This window comes from Megascapheus bottae, chromosome 8, assembly GCF_031878675.1.
Source record: "Megascapheus bottae isolate mThoBot1 chromosome 8, mThoBot2.hap1, whole genome shotgun sequence".
NCBI classification, from domain to species: Eukaryota; Metazoa; Chordata; class Mammalia; order Rodentia; family Geomyidae; genus Megascapheus; species Megascapheus bottae.
In genome coordinates, this window is record NC_143516.1 from 58,478,111 (window position 1) to 58,501,152 (window position 23,042).

Here is a 23,042-nt window from a genome sequence, read left to right on the forward strand (position 1 = left end):
GTGAAGTAAGCCAGACTCAAAGGAAGATAGGCTCAATGGTTTCCCTCATTTGTCATAATCAGTAGAAACCTTGGGCTCTCCTAGCAGAGATTTTCAATAGAGCAAAACCTAGATACATAAGGACATGTAGTATGACATTAAATGAAAGGACCTCTAGGATATAGAAACAAAAGCCAAATAATGAGTGATTGTTGTCCTTAACGTACTATGCTATCTCTCATCTCTTTTGCTATCCCTTGATTATCTCATATTGTTACAGTATCTTACTTTGTTATCTGATATATTGGATATATTTGTATTTGGTTATTTGAAATTGGATAGGGAAGGGGGGAAAACAAGATGAGGGGTGGGGGTAGGGGGAGGGAAATGGGGACCAAGACATGGGAAAGGGTATCAATGTATGTGAATTAATGTACCTTCTATCTGGCAAATATAATGTAACCCTTTTATTAATTACAATAAAACTATATGAAAAAAGATGCAGTGTGTTCACAAGCTGCTTGGCTAAGTGTCAATTCATTTGTACAGCTACTTAAAGATAATAAAAGAAAGAGGAAGGAAGGAAAGAGAAAGGAAGGAAGGAAGGAAGGATGGACAATGGAACACAGCTGGCTCATCTGTGGTTGCTGGTATGCTGTTTCTCACAGGAGTCACAGTGGCAGGGCCCCTCTGCCTGATGCTCATCTTTCAACATGTAAGGATCTATTTTGTAAATGACACAAAGCATGGGAGCATACATACCACTGGGCCAAGATCTCCTTTTGGACCCTGTAAGAAATATATGTAAAGTCATTTTTAAATAATGTCAAGCAAAATGACAAGAATACAAGGCATTTTTGTCCAATTTGCCAAGGTTTGCTTTTGCTAGTTTGGATTTGAAAGTGAAGGTTAAGAAACCACTTAACAAGACTGCCTGACACTGTCTTACAAGGAGAGACACTATACTAAGTTGTGTCCATCATTTTGACTGCGTTATTTTCCCCATTTTATTACCAGTCCTTTTACTCCTTTCCTCCTTTGGTAACATTTGGTCCTTGTTACTTGTATTTTTCAGTGAACATAAGAGGTATGCTGGACCAGGAATTTGGCCTAGGGGTAGAGTGTTTGCCTACTATGCATAAAGACCCAGGTTCGATTCCTCAGTACCATATACATAGGAAAAAGCCAGAAGTAGTGCTGAGGCTCAAGTGATAGAGCTCTAGCATTGAGAAAACCCAAGGAATTCAGACCCTGAATTCAAGCTACAGGAACAGAAAATAATAATAATAATAATAATAATAATAATAATAATAATAATAATAATGTGTGCTAGGAGAGAAAAGGCAAGACTCACCGGGGGGCCGGGTGGACCTGGAAAACTGGGAACATTCACACCTCCCTTAAAAAGAGGAGGAGGAAGAGGGTAAGAAAGTGTGGCATCTTGCCTGGGAAATGATCTCAGGCCAGGCTCACTCGAGTCAATACCTGGATTTTATACAAGCTTCCCATGCCCTTGCTGTCACTCAGGTACATGCCCTAGGGAGAAAGGAGAGGCAGGTTATTGTAGCAGTCCCACCTCCCAGCACAGAATGGTGTCTCCTATTCTCATTTCTCATAGCACAAGTCACTTATTTTCCATAGAAAATTATTTTATCACCTTTAAATAGTTGAGCAACAAGATTTGGATGTTTGTGAGTGCCATGCATTTTGATCCATGTCGCCCTTCCATGGCTCTCCTCCACTCCTAGCCCACCCACCACCTCAACCTGGAATTCTTCATTTAAAGTTTGTTTCCTATTTTATTTTATTCTATTTTTGAAGTGGATTGGATACACTTTTATTAGCTGCTACAAAGCTGGTGTAGGGAAAGAGAGAACAGTGCCTGGCGCAGACATGCTTCCAGCCACAGCTTGAACAGCGGTCATCCCTGACAGACAGAGGAGACTCTAAGCCACGTTTGGGGAAAATATTATTTGCTCATTAAAATTCAGCTTCAGATCATCAGTGCATGCTATGTGTCCACAGCCTGCAGTCTTGTTGCTGGGACTGGCTGGTGCATGGGAGGGGGATGCCCTAGGGACCAAGGTTTCTCTCTTTCTCCTCACATCAAATAGGAAATGAGGCAAATTCACAACCCTGTGAGGCTGTTTCTACAAAAACAGGTTTAGGACTTCCTCAGAGAAGAGACACATGAAAATAAAATCCCCAAGTAATCAACACACTTAAATAACAATTCATTCTTCAGTTTAAATGATCCTACATTTCAACATTTAGGGAAAATATGGCATTTGGAAATGGTTTTATTTGTGTGCTGGTACTGGGGTTTGATCTCAGGGCTTTATGTTATTGCTTGACTTTTTCACTTAAGGCCAAACTCTACCACTTGACCCATGCCTCCACTTGCAGGTTTTTGCTGGTCCAGTAGCGATGAGACTCTCACAGATTTTTCTGTCTGGGCTGCGTTTAAAATGAGATCCTTAGATCTCAGCCTCCGGGGTAACCTCCAGGACAGCAGCCATGGCACCCAGTATGGCATATAACAATGCTAGTTTTGAACTGTTTAAAAGGGATAAAGGATCTTTGGAACATTCAGGAAACTATTATCCTTGTCATAATTTTCCCACTCTATTGTAAAATTGGCGGAGCTGTCATGTCACCGTTCTGGTTGATGACACACACTCGTGCTCAGGCACTACAGTTTGCACATCTTCAAAACATTAGTCAGAGTAAAAAATCCTCACGTATTCTGTTATTTTCCTTCCTCTGAAAATTACTAGACACCTGCTATTCCCTAAAGGAAGGATACTTCTGTGATTGCAGAGGACCTACCTTTTCCCGAGGTTGTACTTAATATACATCTTGGAAAAAATTGATAATAAGACAAATGTACGTTTTGTAAGACATTATAAACTCCTGGGGCCCTTCCATGAGCCCCTGATTTGTTTCACTGATCTTCCAGAGTATATTAGAGCTTGCACTCCAAGCACGTTCTGCCTTGATTTTTTTAGACAAAGGAGGAAGACGTACCAGAACAAATTTGGTGAAGTGGAGATCTCATCTCTTCGTGTGTAAAAATGTGCAAGTGCGCACAGGCTCCTAACGCACCCTGCCATGTCGAGAAAACAACTCCCTTTCTCCCTTGGAAATCCCCCAGGAATGGAAAGGAGCAATGTTTGACCTCTACCTCTGCTGGGCTACCATCCCAGTGTGACCCCACGAGGGGGCAGACATGGCTCACAGAGTAGCTCCTTCCTCCTTCCAGCCCTCAGACACTGTCCCAATGCTTGCTGTGGCCCCCAGGCCTGCTGCAGCCATCAGGGTGCCTTTGATCCATCCTCTGGGTGCTGTGTAGGTAGATTTGGCTCTCGCCTCTGACACCATGCAGGGCCAAACACATACACCATAATGTTGGATTTCTAATTGCAATTAATAATGCCGTATTTAAGAGCCAACTCATCTTGTCAGAGAGGATCTCTACTTTTTAAGCTCCCTTCACGAAAGGGAGGCTTGATGCTCTCCCAAGTCCCCCAGACCCAAGGCAACTCTGGGAAGGCCAGAGAAGGTGAATGTGAGCATTGAAGCTTGGGGCTGAGCTACAGAGGCCAGAGGAGGTCTCGCTGTAGCTGCCACTTACATACAGGCACAGGTCTCTGGAGACTTAGCGCTGAGAGATCTGGAGTAAACACATAATTGTTACATTTTAACCTTGAGAGAACTCACAGGTGGTCCAGGAGGTCCAGGGTTCCCAGGGGGGCCTTCACTTCCCTGAAAGGAAACAAAGGCCCAGATCACTCCACTGGGATTGTAGGTTAGCACTGCTTGCTCAGAGTGTCATAGCTGAAGCCCAATGTGATTGCCCACTTTCCTTTCAGGCCCGCACACTGGAGCAGTGCAGTTCCTTCCTCAGCCTGGCAATGGTTTCCAGGTACCCGACCGTGCCCATCCTATACCCTGGCACGTCAGCACTCTGTGAGCTCCAGGACAAGGTTCGATTTCAACATTGCCAGAGGAGTCTCTGGCCTCTGGAGAGCCTGGGAAGCCCAGTGAGCACTGCAGGTGGAGAGATGGTGGCTCTGCAGTGCTGTCTGGATTGCCAGCGCCAGGGGCCTAATCTCTGCCCTTGTCATCTCTTGGAAACCAGCAGCACCAGCCATGTGATCTGACTGGAGTAGAAAATCGCAGCCCACCTGGGTCGGTGGGAGGAACACTGCTGTGTTCCCTCCTTAGTGCCAGACTTTCTGACCCTATCAGACACATTCTGCAAACCGCGGGACCGCGGGAAGAGTAGCAGTCCCCACAGTGCACATGGCATTAGCCTTCCTCGAGAGAAAAGAAAAGCTGCAACTAGCATTCTGCAAAATGCAGTTGAAACCTGAAAAATGTTTTTCGGAGTCCAGAAGGTCCATCAGCACTGATGGGGTTATTGTGGCCTTTTCAGTCTTTAGCCAGTTGTGTACATACTTGCATTGTTTTTGATAAATAGCCTCACAAAGTCTTTTAAGTCTATTTCAGTCTCAATGCAAGAAATGGTTTATGAAAAAAAATAGTGTCAGTAAAACACACAGTCCGCTTCCAAAATTTGATGAAGGGCTTCATGTCAATACCCACTCATTTTCTATTAACACAAGAAATCAAGATAGCTGGACTCCAGCAGCTCATGTTGTGATCCTAGCCAGGCAGAAGGATAAGAACTGAGGATAGTGGTCCAAAGCCAGTTCAGGCAGGAAGGTACATAAGATTTTTATCTCCAATTAACCACCAAGAAGTGCAAAGTGGGGCTATGGCTCAAGTGGTAAAGGACTAGCCATGAGCAGAAAAGCTAAATGATAGGGCTTAAGCCCAGAGTTCAAGCCCCAGTACTGACACAAAAAGAGAAAACAAGGCAGGATAAAAGGGTATGCTTAACAGGAAGAAGAAACTCTGGAGTTTCCTCTGCTTTGCCTCCACGAGGGCAGGCCACCAGGCTCAGGGTAAAGTGCTTTGACAAGGCAGGCCCTCCCAGGCCTGTCACCACTGGGATTGCAGGGGTTCTGTCATGTCTCTGAGGCACCAGACCCTGTGTACCCACTGAGAAGAAGCCTTTGATTCTGCATACAAGAAACCAGTTTCCTTCCCGTTTGTGCCCCAATAGCTTCAAAGGCCAGGCCAGCGTGACTGAGCGTTTCCACGGAGAACAGGCTCTTGACTGTGCAAGCCTCTGCCCGTGGGGACAAGGCCAGGCTGGCGAGAGGTGGGGAGAGGGGGCGACAGGCACACTGCTTGCTTCACATTCCAGTAATGTCTTGTTGCTCTGGAAGTGGTGTTTGGAATCTGTGCTGGCCAGGAGGACCCTTGGGCCACAGCCAGGCTGCGCTCTCAGGTGTTTGGCATGTAGGGGCCTGCACCCTGCCTGGCCCCGCCTGACCCCTGCCTGGCCGTGCCTGGGCCTGGACCAGCGAGGCGTTCCTGCTGAGGCCAGGCTGGAGCTTCTGTCCTCCCACCACCTAAGCATCCCAGGCCACATGGGATGGGAGCCTGGAGGCTCCTCCGCAGGGCCCCACCTCGCTGACAGAGGCCGGAGTCTGAGATCCCAAGACCCAGCCTGGATCTCCGTGCTGGCCGATCTGCACCAGGGCCTCCGCCCAGGCTCCGCATCCAGGAACCACTCACTGTGCCCAGATCAGCTCAGCCCCACCACCTCCCGCTTCCCCGGGAGACCCAGCCCTGGGGAGGCCAAGACCCGAGTAAGGCCGGTTAGAGTCCCCACCCAGCACTCCTTCCCGCGGGGCTCGGATGCCCGGAGCCCCACACTGCCGGCCCCGCGCCCCGCGCCCTGAGCCGGCTCCGCACCTTGTCGCCTTTGGTTCCGGGGGCACCGGGATGTCCACTTCTCCCCGGCAAGCCCTGGCAGGAAGAAAAACAAGTGTTGTTTTGTGCATTTAAACGCAGAAAACGGCCAAGGGGTCTTGGAATTGGGTTTCTGACTCCTCTGAAGGCCATTTGGTTCTAATGGAACCGCTAGGCGCCCGGGCAGCCACCCCTGAGGCGCAGCCCAGAGGGGGACGCCTGCCCTGGTAGACACTTCTTCCCCCCAGCCGGCTGCCTTCGTGATCCTAATTGGAGCCCTTGGGTGCATGGAAGAAGCTAGCCTTGCTGTTAGCTCGTCGTTTGCATAACGTCCTGCCTTTCTAAATGCGCTAAGACTTCACTAGGAATAAACATGTTAAATACGCCAAGATACTGTAGCGTTAACAGTGTGCATATTGAGTTATGTGATCCGCACTTTAGCCATTGGGAAATAAAATTGAATTTGAATTCTTTGAAAATAGAGTTGGCCATGATTTTCCTGCTTCTTATCACAACTCCTTTTCGTAACAATTAATTTAAAGCTAGATTTCCTGTGTATCTTGAGTGAAAACATGAATGATAAACATGTGATTTTATGCCAGCACCGATGGCTCACTCCCGTAATCACAGCTACTCTACAGGCTGGGATGAGGACTGGGGTTGTAAGCCAGGACAAGCAGAAAGCCTGTGAGTTTTCAATTACCACCAAAACCTAGGAATGGAGCTGTTGCTCAGGTAGTAGAGCTCCAGTCCTGGGACTAAAAGCCATGCAAAGAGAGCAAGACACTGAGTACCAGCCCTCCTACTGGCACAAAAATAATTTTATCATTCAGAAGTTTAAGAAACAGGAGGGAAAGGATCAAAGTTTGAGTCATGATTAGATGGCTAGATTTAGCCAATAAAACATTATTTGCAAGAAACAAACTAAAAAATGAATTTGCTAATGTGAAATTGAAATGTAACTGTATGTTATTTGTGTTGGACTGGATAATTACCTAGAATAAATTCTGAGTAAATGGCTAAGTTTGGCAGGTGAAAAAAAAAAAGAAAGAAAAATCCTTATAGAAAGACAGAATGGCATGGCCGGAGGTGTGGCTCAGATAGTTCACTAGTCGAGTGGAAGCCTGAGGTTCTGAGTTCAGGCTCTGGAACTGGAACAAAAAGAAAAGAAAAGAAAAAGTCAAGTGCCAATGGCTCATACCTATAATCCTAGGAACTCTGGAGACTGAGATCTGAGGACCATAATTCAAAACCACCCAGGGAGGAAACATTCTTGAGGCTCTTATTTTCAACTAATCAGCAAAAAGACGAAAGCAGAAATATGGCTCAAGTGGTAGACCACCATCCTTGAATGAAAACTCCCAGTGAGAGAGTGAGGCCCTGAGTTCAAACCCCAGAAGAGACAAGTAAACAGAAAAGGATAAAAATGGATAACCAAAGACAGCAGCCACAATGATATGTTTTGGGGAGCAGCAGAGCTTTGATCAAAATAGTTTTACAGTTTACATACAGGAACAAATAAGTTCAATCATCTTTGTTCCATTTTTTTTCTCTTACAAAATAAATTCTCAGCCTGTTTGCCATCAGAACATCACTTCTGAAGGCTAATGTCAAGAAATACCAAATTTTATATTCTGTCTTCCTTGTCTCATTGGTCTCTCTGCAGCTTGGGTCTGAGGTGACTGCATAAGGGCTGGAAGTGGGGGCAGGGGTGGAGGTGGGGTGGGGGTGAAGGTGCAGGTGGAGGTGGAAGTGGTTGATGGGGTGGGGGGTGAAGGTGGGTGGGGCTGGAGATGCAGGTGGAGGTGGAAGTGGAGGTGGGGTTGGGGTGGAGGTGGGGTGGGGGTGAAGGTGCAGGTAGGAGGTGGAAGTGGAGATAGCGTGGGGGTGAAGGTGAGTGGGGCTGGAGATTCAGTTGGAGGTGGAAGTGGAGATGGGGTGGGGATGGAGGGAGAGGCAGCCATGGTCAGAGGAGGACCATGGTCAGACAGTACTTACTGGAGGTCCAGCTGGGCCTGGCATGCCAGGGTCGCCCGGACTTCCCTGGAGTCCCTAGGAGAGACAGATGCCACCATAAAAACCCCTTACAGGCACTGGAATTTTAGTGAATCAGGTATTTTTTAGTGTTGATGGAGTGTTAAGTGAAGTAAGTCAGGCTTAGAATGACAAAGGACACTCACGTGTGGAAAATCTAAATTATGCACATCCATGAAAACACACCAGGGTCACATGCACTTATATGCACATCAACTGACAAAAGGATGGATGGTCCACATAAGGCCAGATGCCAGTAGTGGGACTCCTTTGAACAACTAGCCTACAGCCTAACACAATGAGTACCAGGAAGTGGGGACAGTGTTGTTAGGAATCAGTGAGGTGGAGGAGGGGGCAGATGAGTGAAAAGTGGAGGGAGGAGGGGGAGAAGGCAGTCAAGACACGCCATGCACACACATGTGAGCAGAGGTCCATGCCACAGGATCTGGGATGGGCTGGGAGACACAGGAGAGAGGCAGAAGGGGCTGAGCTGATCAGAATGCATTTGCATTCAAACTCACATGTTGATTTAAAAATCCCTTTGTGCAACCACCTAAAGTTACTAAGTAAAAATAAATGGGAAGGGGCCTGGAGCAAGGCCTAATGATAGAGTGCTTGCTTAGCATAAAGCCCTAAGTTTGATGCCCAGGTACCACAAAAAGAGAAAAAGCTGGAAGTTCTGCCATGGCTCAAGTGTAGAGCACTAGCCTTGAGAAAGCCCAAGGACAGTGCCCAGGCTCTAAATTTAAGCCCTGGGACTGGCAAAAATAAATAGATAAATAAATAAATAGGAAATATGTTCATTACTAAGACTTAAACGTATACACTAGCTAATCAAGAAACAGGGTGCTTGTCCAGTCAAGTCTATGTCTTTCTGGAGTCTGTGACAAACATTACCCAGGCTGTGCTGTGGCTCACTTTGCCTTCTGTCCCTGAGAATATACAAAATGCCCATGCCAACATACATCAACATACACAACATACAAACATGCAATTCAGGCCAGTAGAATGCCTTTTATGGCTTAAGCATAAAAATAGGTTTCTCCTCCTTTCTGTATTTGTAGGATAATTATAAGAGATACATTTTAAAATTATAACAGGTAAAATTAATATATATATTCATGAAGAATTTGTAAATTAGTCAATTTATGAAGTTAACTTAGTTTCTTTACCAAGTGTACAAAGAACAGATTAGTTAAATAAATTACATAAAATCCATAATGTAAAGCATTTACAACTTGTTCCTTCTTTGTGCACTGGGGTTTGAACTCAGGGCCTCTATTTGTTGACAGGCCCTACATGAGCCACACCCCAGCCCTTCTTCTCCTTCCCAGGTTGCTCAGGACTGCCAACATATGCCCTCCCTGGAGCTGGGGTGATGGCAGGTTTTGCAGCTATGAAATCATGGATATAATTCAGACAAATAAAAGTCACAGACATTATACAGCACAATCCGAGTTTTTTAAGCAATTACAAATTCATTTCCTAATATACAAGAGTGGTGGTGATTTTTCTTGTCTTGTCATGACAAGCAAATCAAGGTTTTCTTTGGGAACTTTGGTGTCCACTAAGCTTCAGAATTTTTAATTTTCAGATTTCTTTTTTTTGTGACTAGCTCTGTGTGTGTGTGAGTGTGCATGTGTGTGTGCGCGCGCGCGCGTGTGTGTGTGTGTGTGTGTGTGTGCGTGCGCAGGTTTGGGAGCTTGAACTCAGGGTCTTGCAATCTGGCTTTGCATTTTTGCTCAAGGCTAGCATTCGACCACTTGAGCCACATCTCTATTAAAGAAGAAGCTGCACATTTTGAGTATTATATAATATTCCCAGAAATAATAGCAGCATTTTAAAAATAAACATAAATATTTCTGTAACAAAAATGTGATTTTCTGATAGAGCCATCCCATGGAAGTTTAGGTCAGAATTTGCTGTCAGATGATTTTCGGTAAATGTGGGTTGTTTTCTTCGTTTCCAGAGGCTCTTTGGATTTGTAGCCTGGCTGAAAGGTTCTGTTACTATACACCACAATCCACCCTGGGCAGTGCACTGGAGGAGGAAAAATTCCAGTCTTATTTGGCATTTTTGTGTATTTCCAAATTTATGTAGTAAAGTTAGGTTATGTCTACAATCAGGATAAAGTGAGTACCCTGTTAGCTGTTCCACACAAATCTGAAATTCATCAAGTTCTAGGCTGAAGAGATAGGAATACATGAAAATGAGTGGATTTCTTCTCCTGGCTCAGGGACATAGCCCTGCCCTATCATACCAAAGGCTTTGGGTTCAATGTCATGCATGGCCAAAAACATGCCATGCTCTCAAGTGAAGAGCTTTGCTCTTCCAAAATTTCTTTTCTTATTGAGAAAAGATCTTTCTTACATTGTCCAGATATTTTTATAATGGAATGTCTGTGTGCCTTACTGTTATGCAATATGAGTTTCTATACACATTATACACAGTTAGTTGAAGTGGCCAGAGTGACATTACTGCAATAATTGTTTCTAAGAGTTCTAGAGGATTGTGAGCAGGATCAAAGACAAACCTCAGCCTGTCCATCCAATAAAATGAGATGTTATTTCAGGTTTATTTGTGCAATAGGTTATGGAGACATACAAGAAGAATCTCTGTGAACATGCTGAGATGCTGTTTCTCATGTAATAAGTATTGTGCTAAAGCACATGTGCGCTGTGTTAAAGAACAAAAACATTGCTGGACACCAGGGGCCCATGCCTGTAGTCCTCGCTACTCAGGAGTGTGATATCCAGAGGATTGTGGCTCAAGGCTATCCTGGACAGAAAAGTCTATGAGACCTCATCTCCAACTAATCAGCAAAAATCTGGGCTGGAGGTGTAGGTCAAGTGGCAAAGCACCAACTGAGGAAGCATGCTGAGTAAATGTGCAAAACCCTTAGTTCAAACTCTGGTACTTACAGAAAATGAGTAGGCTTATTTTTCCTTAGGATTATATAAATTTCATTGGTATACTCTGTGTGTGAGAAAGGGACTTTGTATTTCATATTCATTAATTTTATGAGTTTATAACTTTGTAAATGGAAAGGAAAAATTTTCTGTGGAGAATGGTAATTTTCAATAAATGCATATTATACATGTTATACTATAAATTTCAAAAAGTTGTTTCCATATATACATGTGTAACATATACAAATGCATATGCACTTTAAAAATTACTTTTAGTCTATACTGTGTCAGTTTAGAGATGCTGAGTGAGTTGTTTTTTTTTTTTCCAATCCTGGGCTTGAACTCAGGGCCTGAGCACTGTCCTTGGACTTTCTCAAGGCTAGAGCTCTGCCACTTGAGCCTCAGCACCACTTCCGGCTTTTTTCTATGTATGTGGTACCAAGGAATTGAACCCGGGTCTTTGTGCATGCTAGGCAAGCACTCTACCCCTAGGCCAAAGTCCCGGCCCCTGAGTGAGTTTTTATGCAGTCTAATTTATAACTTATTAACTTATGATGACCACATTAAACTTTTAAATAAGCCCTAGTCCACAAATTAAAAAAAATCTTATCAGTCTTTCTCTGAATAAGCAAAATTCTATAGTAAGGATAAAATTACTCCAGATGCAAAAAACTGCAAGGAGGTAATTCTAGAAGAAAGATGGTCCTTAGAGAGGATAAATATGAATCCAGGGCAGTCATTTCAGTGTACAGTGTCAAATAAAATATAAATGAAAGGTATAAGTGTGTGTGTACTCAAAATGATTCGACCCAATTATTTCCCTACTTTGTTATTTTGATCTTGCAAATCATAGCTAAGAATGCTTAATTTTTCTATTACTGTAATTTATGACTAACAACATTTTTCACATCTTGCTTATCAATTAGTATCCTTAAATACTGTCAGAAGACTTCCATTTCAAGCAAGAATTTTCTCTGACCAGGAGTGATAGCATCTTGTACATTCTACCTGGAACTGTACAACTAAGTCTGTGAAAAAAACATGGGCAGCAACTTCTCTAAGAAGACAGTTGATCCTTCTAAATTCTGAAACATTAAATTGATTTTTTGTGTGGGGCAGGAGATAGGTCTTAGAGCCTGGGCACTGTCCCCGAGTGCTTTTGTTCAAGACTACCATCCTACACTTTGAGCCATAATAGTTCCACTTCTGGTTAATTGGAGGTAAGAGTCTGAAGGGGACTTTTCTGCCTGGTGTGGTTTTTCACTGTGATCCTCAGATCTCAGCTTCCCCAGTAGCTAGGATTACAGGTGTGAGCCACTGGTGCTGACTTTAAAGGATTTTAAATAAAGAAGAGTCTTCAAAGAGGCAGCCATCTCTGCATGTGTTCACGAAGAACAGACATGGGTGCTTTCTTGAGATGAAAGCCATGCATGTGTCAACAACACAGCTGGCTGGCCAGTTGGAAATGCATATGCTCTTGATAATATACCTAAGAATGCCTGTGTTAAGTTTTATTCACTTAAATTCACAATCATGGAATATTGGAACCCAAGGAGAATACATGATTGTTGATATTGCATTGAATTGTCTGAGACACAAAATATTTATCACCCTCTCTTCTTTCTTATTTCTAGGCATAGGGTCAACTAGTCCTTCAATTCTCTTAGAATCTGGGACTTTCTTTGATGAATTTCTTCTTCTTCCTCCCCCTCTCTTTGATCATGATAAAGCTAGACTTGTTATCTGCCACATGAAAATTGAGAAACTACCTTGGATACATTTGCTTTCTGCTTTAATTTTTCTTGTTTCAAAATCTGAAGGACTGGTGTCAACATGAGTTGACACTGAATATTGAAACTCGGTCAATATGTCAGTCCTTCCATATCCATATTCCTTCTGTTTTGTCAAAACAAGGACAAAGCCAGGTGCTGGGCTCACACCTATAATCCTAGGTACTCAGGAGGCTGAGATTTGAGGATAGTGGTTTCAAGTCAGCTCTGGCATAAAAGTCCCCATGAGACTCTTATCTCCAGTTAACTGCTCAAAACACACCCCTCCACTCCCCTACCACCCCCACACACACCAGAAATGACACTGTGGCTCACGTGGTAGGGTGTTAGCCTTGAGCACAAAAAAGCATCTAGGCCTTGAGTTCAAGGCCCACACTGACAAAAAAAAAAAAGACAAAGAAAAAGAACCTTCCGAAACTGGTGGACCTCGCCATATAATGAGTTTTGTGTACATTTTTGGGTATTCCACACCAAAGTATCTGTATGGGCTAAGCACTCCTAGCTCACACCTGTCATCCTAGCTGCTCAGGAGCTGGATCAGGGTTTGAAGCCAGCCCAGACAGGAAAGTCTGTGAGACTCCAATCTCCATAGGACCACCAAAAAGCCCAAAGTGAAGCTGGGGCTCAAAGTGGTAGAGCATCAGACTTAAACACATAAAATCTTAGGGACAGTGCCCAGGCCCTGAGTTCAAGTCTCAGGACCATCACACACACACACACACACACACACACACACACACACACACACACACACACACACACACCTATGTAGGTACACATATGTGTACACACACACATATAAAGTGATGCCACACATTCCACTGAATAAAATTATCAAACTGACACTTGTTAAATTGCTTTCTGGACTGAACACTTTTTTTGGTCTTTGTAACAGCTTTTTAAAAAAATCAAGAGACAGGAAATCCTGTTGCAGATGATCATTCCCTTTTAACTATTTTCCAGAAGCTTGGGGACAAGGATATTCTTTGTCATATAGACTACTGAATAAGCACCCTAAAACCATAGAGAATATAAACAATGAATTTCTGTTCTGCCAGAGAGCAAAGCATTGGTCAGAATCAATGAAAAGTAACTGCTAGTGAATTTAACTAAGTCAGTTATCAGAATGTCTGACCTCCAGTTACTTACTGACCTCTCCACTATTGCCTGACCTCCAGTCACTTCCTGACCTCTCTGCTCTGGCCTCTCAGTGGCTTCTGAAGATGTCTTGGATGTAGGCAGCTGAAAGCTGCTGGACTACTGAAGTCCACCACTGCTGGGTGTTGGTGAAACCCTCAGCAGAAAGCAGTAGCTTATTCATGCTCACTTTCAAAGGAAAAATGTCTTAATGCTTTATTTAGAGATGAAAATAAATGTTCTCATTCCTTCATATTTAAACTGGAAAAAAAGCCAGACCTTAGTTTTCTAGAACGCAATCATATTAATTAAAAACAATAGCACATGATGGCAATTTGTAAAGTGAAATGTAAATCTAGCTAGAAAATTAAATCTACGTTATGCTGTCATAATTGTATACACTAACACCAAGGTTAGCATATGCCAGATGGCTGACTTTCATTAATAACTATTTTGTTATCTTAAAGGAGTTGCCATTTAACAAAGCAGTTTATGAATAGTGTGTCTTGATCAACGTCCTCCTTCCCATATTCTCATCCATCCTTCCCAATCCACCCCTCCCCCACTCTCAATTCTGTATGGTGTGTGTACACTGGATTCTCCGCTGTCTTCTCCCCCTCTCCTCCCCTGCCGACCTCATCCTGCCCTTTCCAGTACCTGCTTCTAAAAACAGGTAAACTAACAATCCATCCTTCTAACTGGTTTTTCTAGGAGTTCACATGAATTACGCAGGAGAACATTCTGCAGCTTAGAGAAGGGGGATGATTCCGTGATCTCAGAAGCATGTGTGGCATGGGTCCTGCATCCCATGTGGAGCAGCTCCTCTGAGCCCATCCAGACAGGGCCTTCTCAGCTCTCCTGAGTGGACATGCAGCCCAAGGCCACGTAGGCGGCAGCCTGGTACCTGGTCTTAGGGAAGCCTATTGAGTGACAGGTCTGCCTGCCACCCCTCAGAGCTAGCCCAGAGTCCCCTGTGGTGGAGCTCCTCTCCCTCCACTCTCTCACTTGCTTGTGGCAATGCTAGAACTGTCTGCTGTGTGACGCTGCGAAGGCATCCTGGACGTGTCACCTCTCTGCGTTAGTTCACTTGTCAGCAGATTTGGATCATTGGTGACAAGCCTGGACATATACTTATGTTAAGTATGTTAATATGGAAACAAAGACCCATGTAGCCTCTGTTTGTATTGGTTTGGGCACTTGACATGAGCTGTAAAGAAATGGAAGTTGTTCAAGTGAGGCGTCTGCTGGGCGGGGGCCTCTTACCTCATCACCTTTCTCCCCCGGTGTTCCAGGGTAGCCTCGCTCTCCTTTGATTCCCTGAAAAGGCAGGTAGTTCAGCTAGAAGCTCCAATAACCCCAGTTTTCACTTTTTGAAATGATATAAAAAAATCCTCCATCAGAACCCTGTGGCAAGGTAATATGGACAGAGTCCAGGAGCAAACCAATAATAATCTTTGCAAATCTCTACCTTGCATTTCACACAATATCATATATATGTATATATAATGATTTTTGTGCCAGCACTTGGGTCTGGGCACTGTCCTTGACCTTTTGCATTCAAGGCTGATGCCCTACCACTTCAGCCACAGCCCCACTCCTGCCTCTTTGGTAGTTAATTGGAGATAAAAATGTCATGGACTTGCCTGCCTGGGCCAACATTGAACCACGAGCCTCAGATCTCAGCCTCCTGAGTAGTTAAGATTACCAGCATGAGCCACTGGCACTCAGCTTAAAAGAGTATTTTAGGGGGCCCAGAAGCATGACCCAGTGGTAAAGTGCTTGCCTAGCATGCATGAAGCTCTGGGTTTAATTCCCCGGCACCACATATACAGAAAAAGCTGGAAGTGGCCCTGTGGCTCAAGTGGTAGATCATTAGCCTTGAAAAAGCTCAAGCACAGTGCCCAGGCCCTGAGTTCAAGCACCAGGACTGGCAAAATAAGACTGTATTTTAAACACTATAAAATAGTACATTTCTCCTTTTCTTCCACCCACAGTGAGTATCCACAGAAGTGTCCACACATATGGCGCTCCACGCACACACACTGAGAGTCCACAAAGACTTACACGCACACAGTGAGTATCCACAGAGACTTACACACACACACACACACACACACACACACACACACACACACACACACACACATGCACTGAGATTCTACAGAGGCTTCACAGTGAGAGTCCACAGAGACTTACACGCACGTATGAGAGTCAACAGAGACTTCCACACACACTGTGAGAATCCACAGAGATTTACACACACACACTGATTGTCCACAGAGGCTTCCACATATGCAGTGAGGGTCCACAGAGGTGTCCCCACACACTGAAAGTCCACAGAGACTTCCACAGAAGCTTCCACACACCCTGGGAGGCCAGCGCAGCTTTATTACCTGTGGCCCTTCCCGGCCGGGGATTCCAGGAAGCCCTCTTGGCCCAATGTGGTCCTGGAGGAAAGAGCAGGGAAGAACTGAGAGCAGGTGGTCTATGAGGGGAGGGGTCCTCAGCTGGGTCAGTCCCTTACCTGCCTGGCCGCAGACATATCCTGCCCAGGTTCTCCAGCAGGGACCGTGGCTTGGCAGTTACCACAGAAGTTCTAGTGAGAATAAAGTCAGTTATGAGAGATTCACAGACAAATTATAAATGGGGTTTGGGTTTGGGGATTTATGTGGGTGTATTTGTGTGTGTGCATGTGTGTGTGCATCTACATGCATACCAGTACTGGGGCTTGAACTTAGGTCCTTATGCTCTCATTTGTCTCTTTCCACTCAATACTAGTGCTCTACCACTAGTGCCATACCTCCACTTCTGAAGTTCTGGTGGTTAAGTGAAGAAAAAGTGTTTCAAAAAGTTTTTGCCTGGGGTAGCTATGAGCTTCCTATATGAACTTCTTCATAGCTCAGCCTCCTGAGTAGCAGCCGGGATTATAGGTGAGAACCACTAGTGTGGCTTGCCCATGAGGCTTGAGCAATTTTGAGGTCTCTGTTCTCACATGTATTTATCTGACAAGAACGACACTTTGAGGAATTTTAGTTTTACAAAGTTCATCAATAATATATCCTTATGAATTTATGAAGTCTTATTCAAATATATCTCAGATGACATTTAAAAGATAGATTTTCTTAAGGTACTATACTATGTTATCTCTCATCACTTCTACTGTCCCTTGGTTATCTCATATTGTTACAGTATCTCACTTTGTTACCTGATATATCGGATATATTTGTATTTGGTTATCTGAAATTGGATAGGGAACGGGAGAAAACAAGATGAGGGGCGGGGGAGGGGGGAAGGGAAATGGGGACCAAGACATGTGAAAGGGTATCAATGTGTGGGAATTAAGGCACCATTTATCTGGCAAATATCATGTAACCCTTCTATTAATTACAATAAAAATATATTAAAAAAGATAGATTTCCAAAGAAAAAACCCTGTGCCTCAAAAAATATAAACTAAATTTCTATTGCTGAGTAACATTTAAAACAGGAGCTACTAGTTGGATGCCTATGGCTCATGCCTGTAATCCAACTTCTCAGGCAGCTGAGATCTGAGGACTATGGTTCAAAGTCAGCTCAAGGCATCAAAGTCCATGAGATTCTCCAGTTAACCACTGAAAATCTGGAAGTGGAGCCATGGCTCAAATGGTGGAGAACCAGGTGGTCTTAAACAAAAAAATCTAAGCAAGAGAGTCAGGCTTGAGATCAAGTCCTATGACTGGCAGTAAAACATTTTTAAGAAATAGCAGGTGCTAATGGCTCAGGCCTGGAATCCTAGTAACTCAAGAGGTTGAAATCTGAGGATCATGGTTTAAAATCAGTCTGGACAGGAAAGTCTGTGAAACTCTTATTTCCAATTAAAAAAAAGCCTACAATGGAGCTTCAGATCAAGTGGTAGAGCACCAACCTTGAGTGAAAAAGCTCAGGAACAACACCCAAGCCTTGTGTTCAAGCCCTAGGAACAACTGCCCTGCCAAGAAAAATCCCCCAAAAGGTGGGGGAGCTAATATTGGAGGTTGAGATAAACAGCTATGAAAGAGCTTATACTACAATAAAATAAGACAGAAAATGTCATAGAAAGAAAAAAAACTGGTAGGAAAAGATTTTTCCTTTGGAAGCAAAATTGTGATGTTCTTCAAAGTTCTAAACGTTTTGTCATCAGGGACCAGAACTTGACCCTTATGTCAGATCCAGGAGATAGAAAATATAAGTGGAATTGCCTTTCTAGGATCTTCTCCATAACTTTTAGCAGATTTTCTGAGACTTAAGTGCCTGAGCTCTTCAGATAAACTTCAATCTTATCACTTCTCTCCAAGGAAAACAGCAGGAGGGAAAAGCCCTGATAAAGGCTTGCTTGTAATAAGTTTGTGATCACAAAGGCAAAGACATATAATTAGGGCCACTAAGTCAAGGAGACAGAAGGCTGAGACTAGGGATTCCTATTTTTCCAACTTTTTCAATAAAGGGAATAATTTTTAAACATGAAAAGGGCATTGAAATTGGCCCTTGAGAGGAAGCCAGCTAGAAAACCCTAGGCTATTTGCAATCTAATATTTTTAATTCACAGAACAGTCCACTTGGGGGCACAAGTGTTCATGATGTAGAGAAGATACTTCAGCAAACAGCCCAGAACTGTCAGCTGAAACCAGCTCTTCATGAAGACACTTCTTAAAGTCAGAGTACATAAGATGGGTGCCTGTGTTCATATCTGTAATCCCAGCCACTCAGGAGGCGGGACCTGAGGATCACAGTTCAAAGCCAGCTCCCACAGAAATGTCTGCGAGACTCTTGTCTCCAATTAACAGCCAAAAACCAGAAGTGGAACTATGGCTTAATAGGAAGAGCACCAGCCTTGAGAAAAAGAGCTCAGGGACAGTGCCCAGACCCTGAATTCAAGCCCCAGCGTTGGCATAACATTGATAAATAAAATCATAAAAATGAAATCCCTCTCCTCTCCCATACCTCTTCCCCTCTCCTCTCCTTCTCCCCTCCCTCTCCCTCTTCCATTCCTTTGCTCCTCCCTCTTTCTCCTCTTCTTCTTCCTTTCCTTCACCTCTTTACCTCCCTCCTCTCTTTTCCCTCTTCCTCTTCCTCTTCTGTCCCTCTCCCTCTCCTTTCCAGAGGTTTGGAGCTTCATGGCAGAAACATGTGGGCAAATGGCCATTGTTCCGAGAGGCACAGACCTACTGGGGTACTGTGATAGTATGTCTTACTACTTTCCCGTGGCTCACCACCCCCCACCTCCAAGCCCAGTAAGAGAGACTGAGAAGGAGGAGACTGAAGAGAAAGAATGGCACAATTTACAGAAATCTATGGGCCTTTTTCTGTCTTAATGTTCTGCCATTTAACAATGTAACTCTCTTGTTGAAGCTAAGCAATTAAGTCTCAATTTCTGGTAAACTTTTCCTTCCTTCCTTTTCCTACATTAACTAATATTTCTTCCACAGTTGCAGAATACCTTGAGCAAGGCTCCGATGTCTCCCAGGAGAGGCAGTGCAACCTGTGGTTAGGGAGGAGCAGAGAGTGAGAGAGTGTGGGGATGTATGTGCACACAGCACATGCTACAGATGACATAGGTGGTTGTCACCGGACATCATTCCAGATCGCCGGCTTAGCACAGTTCCATGTCAAGAAATGACACGTGCAATACCAAGACTCAGAACTTTCTGAGAAATATTCCCTTTCTTGTACATGTACAAGTAAGCTTATACATTGCTTCTACTCTGTATCATCATTTTATAGCTTCATGACAGAGCAACCTGTATGCTTTCCAACCATATTACTGCCCTTCAGTAATGTATAAAGATAAATCCACGAAACACCAGTGGCTCATGCCTATACCCCTAGCCAGACAGGGGGTTGAGATCTGAAGATGGATGTTCAGAGATAGCCAGGGCAGGAAAGTCCATGTGATTCTCCAGTTAACCAGGTAAAAGCCAGGGATGGACCTGTGGCTCAAATGATGGAGCACCAGCCTTGAGCAGAGAAAGCAGCCAGGCCCGGAGCACAATCTGCATTCATGCCCTGGGACCAGCACACATCAAAAGAATAATAAATAACTCATCAAAACAATGAGTGCTGTCCTTTGCCAAGTCTATTGCTGGGCTATGGAGGAATGTAAAGACGATGGGATGAAGGAACTTGCCTTCTAGCTGCTTCTCATAGATGTTCAAAGAAATTTAAATGGCTTGCATGTGGGAGAACACCAACACAGCTAGTGTGGCTTGCGATTGGCCTCTGTGTCTAAATGACACCAAGACTCTCGGTGCCCAGACAGCCCTGCTGGGGCCTCCCTGGGCCTGGAGGCGGTGCTGGTGACAGTGGGCCCTGTGCTGCGTACCCACACAGGCCCAGCCTAGGGAAGGGCTGGGGAGGCCTAGAACCCAGAGGCCAGGGTGGATTTTAGTATACAAAACTTCGAAGTCGCCGGGAGTTTGGCCTACTGGTTAAAGTGCTTGCCTAGCATGCATGAAGACCCAGGTTCGATTCCTCGGTACCACATATAGAAAAAAGCCAGAAGTGGTGCTGAGGCTCAAGTGGTAGAGCTCTAGCTTTGAGAAAGTCCAAGGACAGTGCTCAGGCCCTGAGCTCAAGCCCAGGACTGGCAAAAAAAAAAAAAAACCAACCCAAACAAAACTTTGAAGTAACCTCGTGGTCACGCAGCCTCCCAAGTGATCCTGGCACACTCTGAGGCTATTTAAAGGCTTGTACTGTCACTCAAAACAAGGCTTCATTTAAAATGAAACCTGGGAACACATGTTTGGTGTCTGAGCCAGTTTCATAGTGTAGCCATCTCAGAAGTTTAAAGTCACAGAGCCAATGGACATGTACCTTACCATAGAAAATGGACCCACAAACTTTCATTTAGAAGAATGAAATTCATGTACAAGCATTAGGAAGAAGAGAAGTTGGGGCATATATTATATCTTTGTTTTCCATGCATCTAAGGCATTAGACTTTAAGGCTTAGCCCTAGGCAAAATTGGACAGTACAGTCATGGAGCGTTCTAATTAGTTTGGACGGCACAACCTGCTGTATAGGTAGGTCCTTTGGCTCCTGATGCATGAAAGATAAACAAATCAGAGGTCTGCGTACCGGATCTCCTGGCGGGCCTGGCAGGCCTGGGCTCCCGTCTCTCCCTGGGGCTCCCTGCAAACAGAGGCATGGAGGTCAGACCTGTGTGCTGGCTGGTGGCAGCGTACTGCATGAGGCCAGTAAAAAAAGAGCCTTACATGACTCCCGGGTGTCCCTGGGGCTCCTGGCAGCCCGGGGAGACCTCGTGGGCCCTGGAGATGGAAGAAAATAAAGAGTCTCTTAAGAGGACCATCCTTCATATATTTGCTCTGAATAAGAATGTCAGCTATGCTGTGCTGCCAATTTGCTGGAGTGGCCTACCTGAACACCTGGCTCTCCAGCAGGTCCCCGGGAACCCTGTGTGAAAGGAGCCACAGTTATGAGAATTCTCCCAGGACTCTCAACCCATCACCTGTCATTTATCTGGTGAAACATCTGACTGTCCCTCAGCCCTGTCTCCCCTTGCAGGTGAGCACTCCACCACACACCTGTGGCTGGAGGCATCCTGGATTTGCTCAGATCTCTGGGGCAACTCCCGGGCTTTGGGACAGAGGCTGAGTTCTATCTGGTCACAAACTGCCAGTGGGGACCTGACCTGACCTGACCCTGCATATCCTTTCCTGTGTTCTTTCTCACTGAGGAAATCACAGGACATGAGTTAAAATGTATCTGTTCTTATTTCCTACTTTTAGAAAACTAAAATTTGGGCAAACTTAAATGAAGCTGAGATCATGAGAGACTATAACAACATTGATTCTGTCTTCATTTCATTGAAAGATGAGGGAGTTAGGAATTCGTAGCCTATGCCAAGGAAATACCTCAGCATAGATTTTCTTTTTCTTTTCTTTTTTCTTTTGCCAGTCATGGGGCTTGAACTCAGGGCCTGGGTACTGTCCTTGGGCTTTTTCAAGGCTAGTGTTCTACCACTTGAGCCACAGGACCACTTCCAGCTTTTTCTGTATATGTGGCACCAAGGAATTGAACCCAGGGATTCATACATGCTAGGCAAGCAATTACCACTAGGCCATACTCCCAGTCCCTGATTTTTCTTTTTCTTTCCTTTTTTTTTTTTTAATTTTCTGCTATTATTATTGTCAAAGCCTTTTGCTCCCTTCCTATTTACCCTGTGACCCTACTAGATTGCTTTCTTTAAATGTATTAGTGAGTTTCTTTGTTTAGCAATTTCCCATCTTCAATTGTTGCTTCTGGCTTTGCTGTCATGGTTGGAGGTGTCCCCTTAAAGTTCTGGAGCTGCAAATGAATCCCTAAACTACTGTGTGAATGCCTTGTGAGGAGCAGTCCAGCAGGGGGCGGGGGGGGGCTTCCGAGTCAGCCTTGCAGGTTCCTGAAGAGGCCCACCAGAGGCTCACGCCTGTCACCCTAGCTGCTCAAGAGGCTGAGATCTGAGGGCCATGGCTCACACCCAGCCTGGGCAGAAAGGTCTGTGAGACTCTTATCTCCAGTGAACCAGCAAAAAGCCAGAAACAGAGCTGTGGCTCAAGGGGTAGAGCGCCAGACTTGAGAGACAAAATCTAGTGACAGCACGAGACCCTGAACTCAAGCCTTAGTACTGTCACAAAAATAAATAAATAAACATACTTGAGTGGATCACACTTACCATTCTGCCAGGAATTCCTACCCCTGGGGGCCCCGTGTCCCCTGGGGTGCCGTGGGCCCCAGGAAGCCCTCGCTCACCCTGTGGGGAGAGGAGGGGTGTCAGTACAAGGCCTGTCACATCATTAATGCTCCTTATACAGCTATGAGAGCTTTCTACCTTTGGCCCACGTGGCCCAGGCACTCCAGGGTGTCCATCTAATCCCTAAAAGAGAGGGAACAAAAGAGACAGATAACTTCTCATTAAAAACAGCCTAGCATACCAAATCCCAAACCAGGTTTCATTGTGGTTCATCTCACTTGAGTAAGCCCCCTTCTGCAAAAAGAATTGAGGACTAGAAGACCAATCTCCATAGGTCAGAGGTTTTCATATAGCTCCTTTCAAAGGCGCTGGAGGCCAGCTCACACCTGTAGGCCTAGATGTCTGGGAGGCTGGGATTGGGTTCAAGGCTGCTTTTGTCTAGGCAGGAAAGTTCACTTCACCTCAAGGCTATGTGGAAGATGAGGCTGGGAGGAATCACAGTTCCAGGCCAGTCCTGGGAGAAGTCTAAAAGGGTACATGTTGGCACACACCTGTGGCTCCAGCAATGTTGGATGCTCACAGAGGGCGGACTGTAGCTCACTGCACCCCAGGGCAGAAAGCAAGAGCCTATCCTAAAAACAGCCATCAAAAACTAGGACTG

General features: G+C 44.8%; 1 protein-coding gene across 1 annotated transcript in view; it reads right to left on the minus strand.

The window, feature by feature from the left end:
* The window catches only part of Col19a1 (collagen type XIX alpha 1 chain), a 159,492-nt gene that overhangs the window by 17,115 nt on the left and 119,335 nt on the right, over positions 1 to 23,042 (minus strand). Inside the window, exons 22-36 of the mRNA XM_090337719.1 lie at positions 22,520 to 22,564; positions 22,364 to 22,441; positions 21,067 to 21,102; positions 20,904 to 20,957; positions 20,767 to 20,820; positions 19,130 to 19,171; positions 16,200 to 16,271; positions 16,069 to 16,122; positions 14,939 to 14,992; positions 7,804 to 7,857; positions 5,809 to 5,862; positions 3,700 to 3,744; positions 1,465 to 1,515; positions 1,334 to 1,378; positions 742 to 768 (exon numbers count right to left, since the gene is read on the minus strand). Coding sequence (XP_090193845.1) covers positions 742 to 768; positions 1,334 to 1,378; positions 1,465 to 1,515; positions 3,700 to 3,744; positions 5,809 to 5,862; positions 7,804 to 7,857; positions 14,939 to 14,992; positions 16,069 to 16,122; positions 16,200 to 16,271; positions 19,130 to 19,171; positions 20,767 to 20,820; positions 20,904 to 20,957; positions 21,067 to 21,102; positions 22,364 to 22,441; positions 22,520 to 22,564 — 765 coding nt within the window. The remainder of the gene's footprint in view (positions 1 to 741; positions 769 to 1,333; positions 1,379 to 1,464; positions 1,516 to 3,699; positions 3,745 to 5,808; positions 5,863 to 7,803; positions 7,858 to 14,938; positions 14,993 to 16,068; positions 16,123 to 16,199; positions 16,272 to 19,129; positions 19,172 to 20,766; positions 20,821 to 20,903; positions 20,958 to 21,066; positions 21,103 to 22,363; positions 22,442 to 22,519; positions 22,565 to 23,042) is intronic.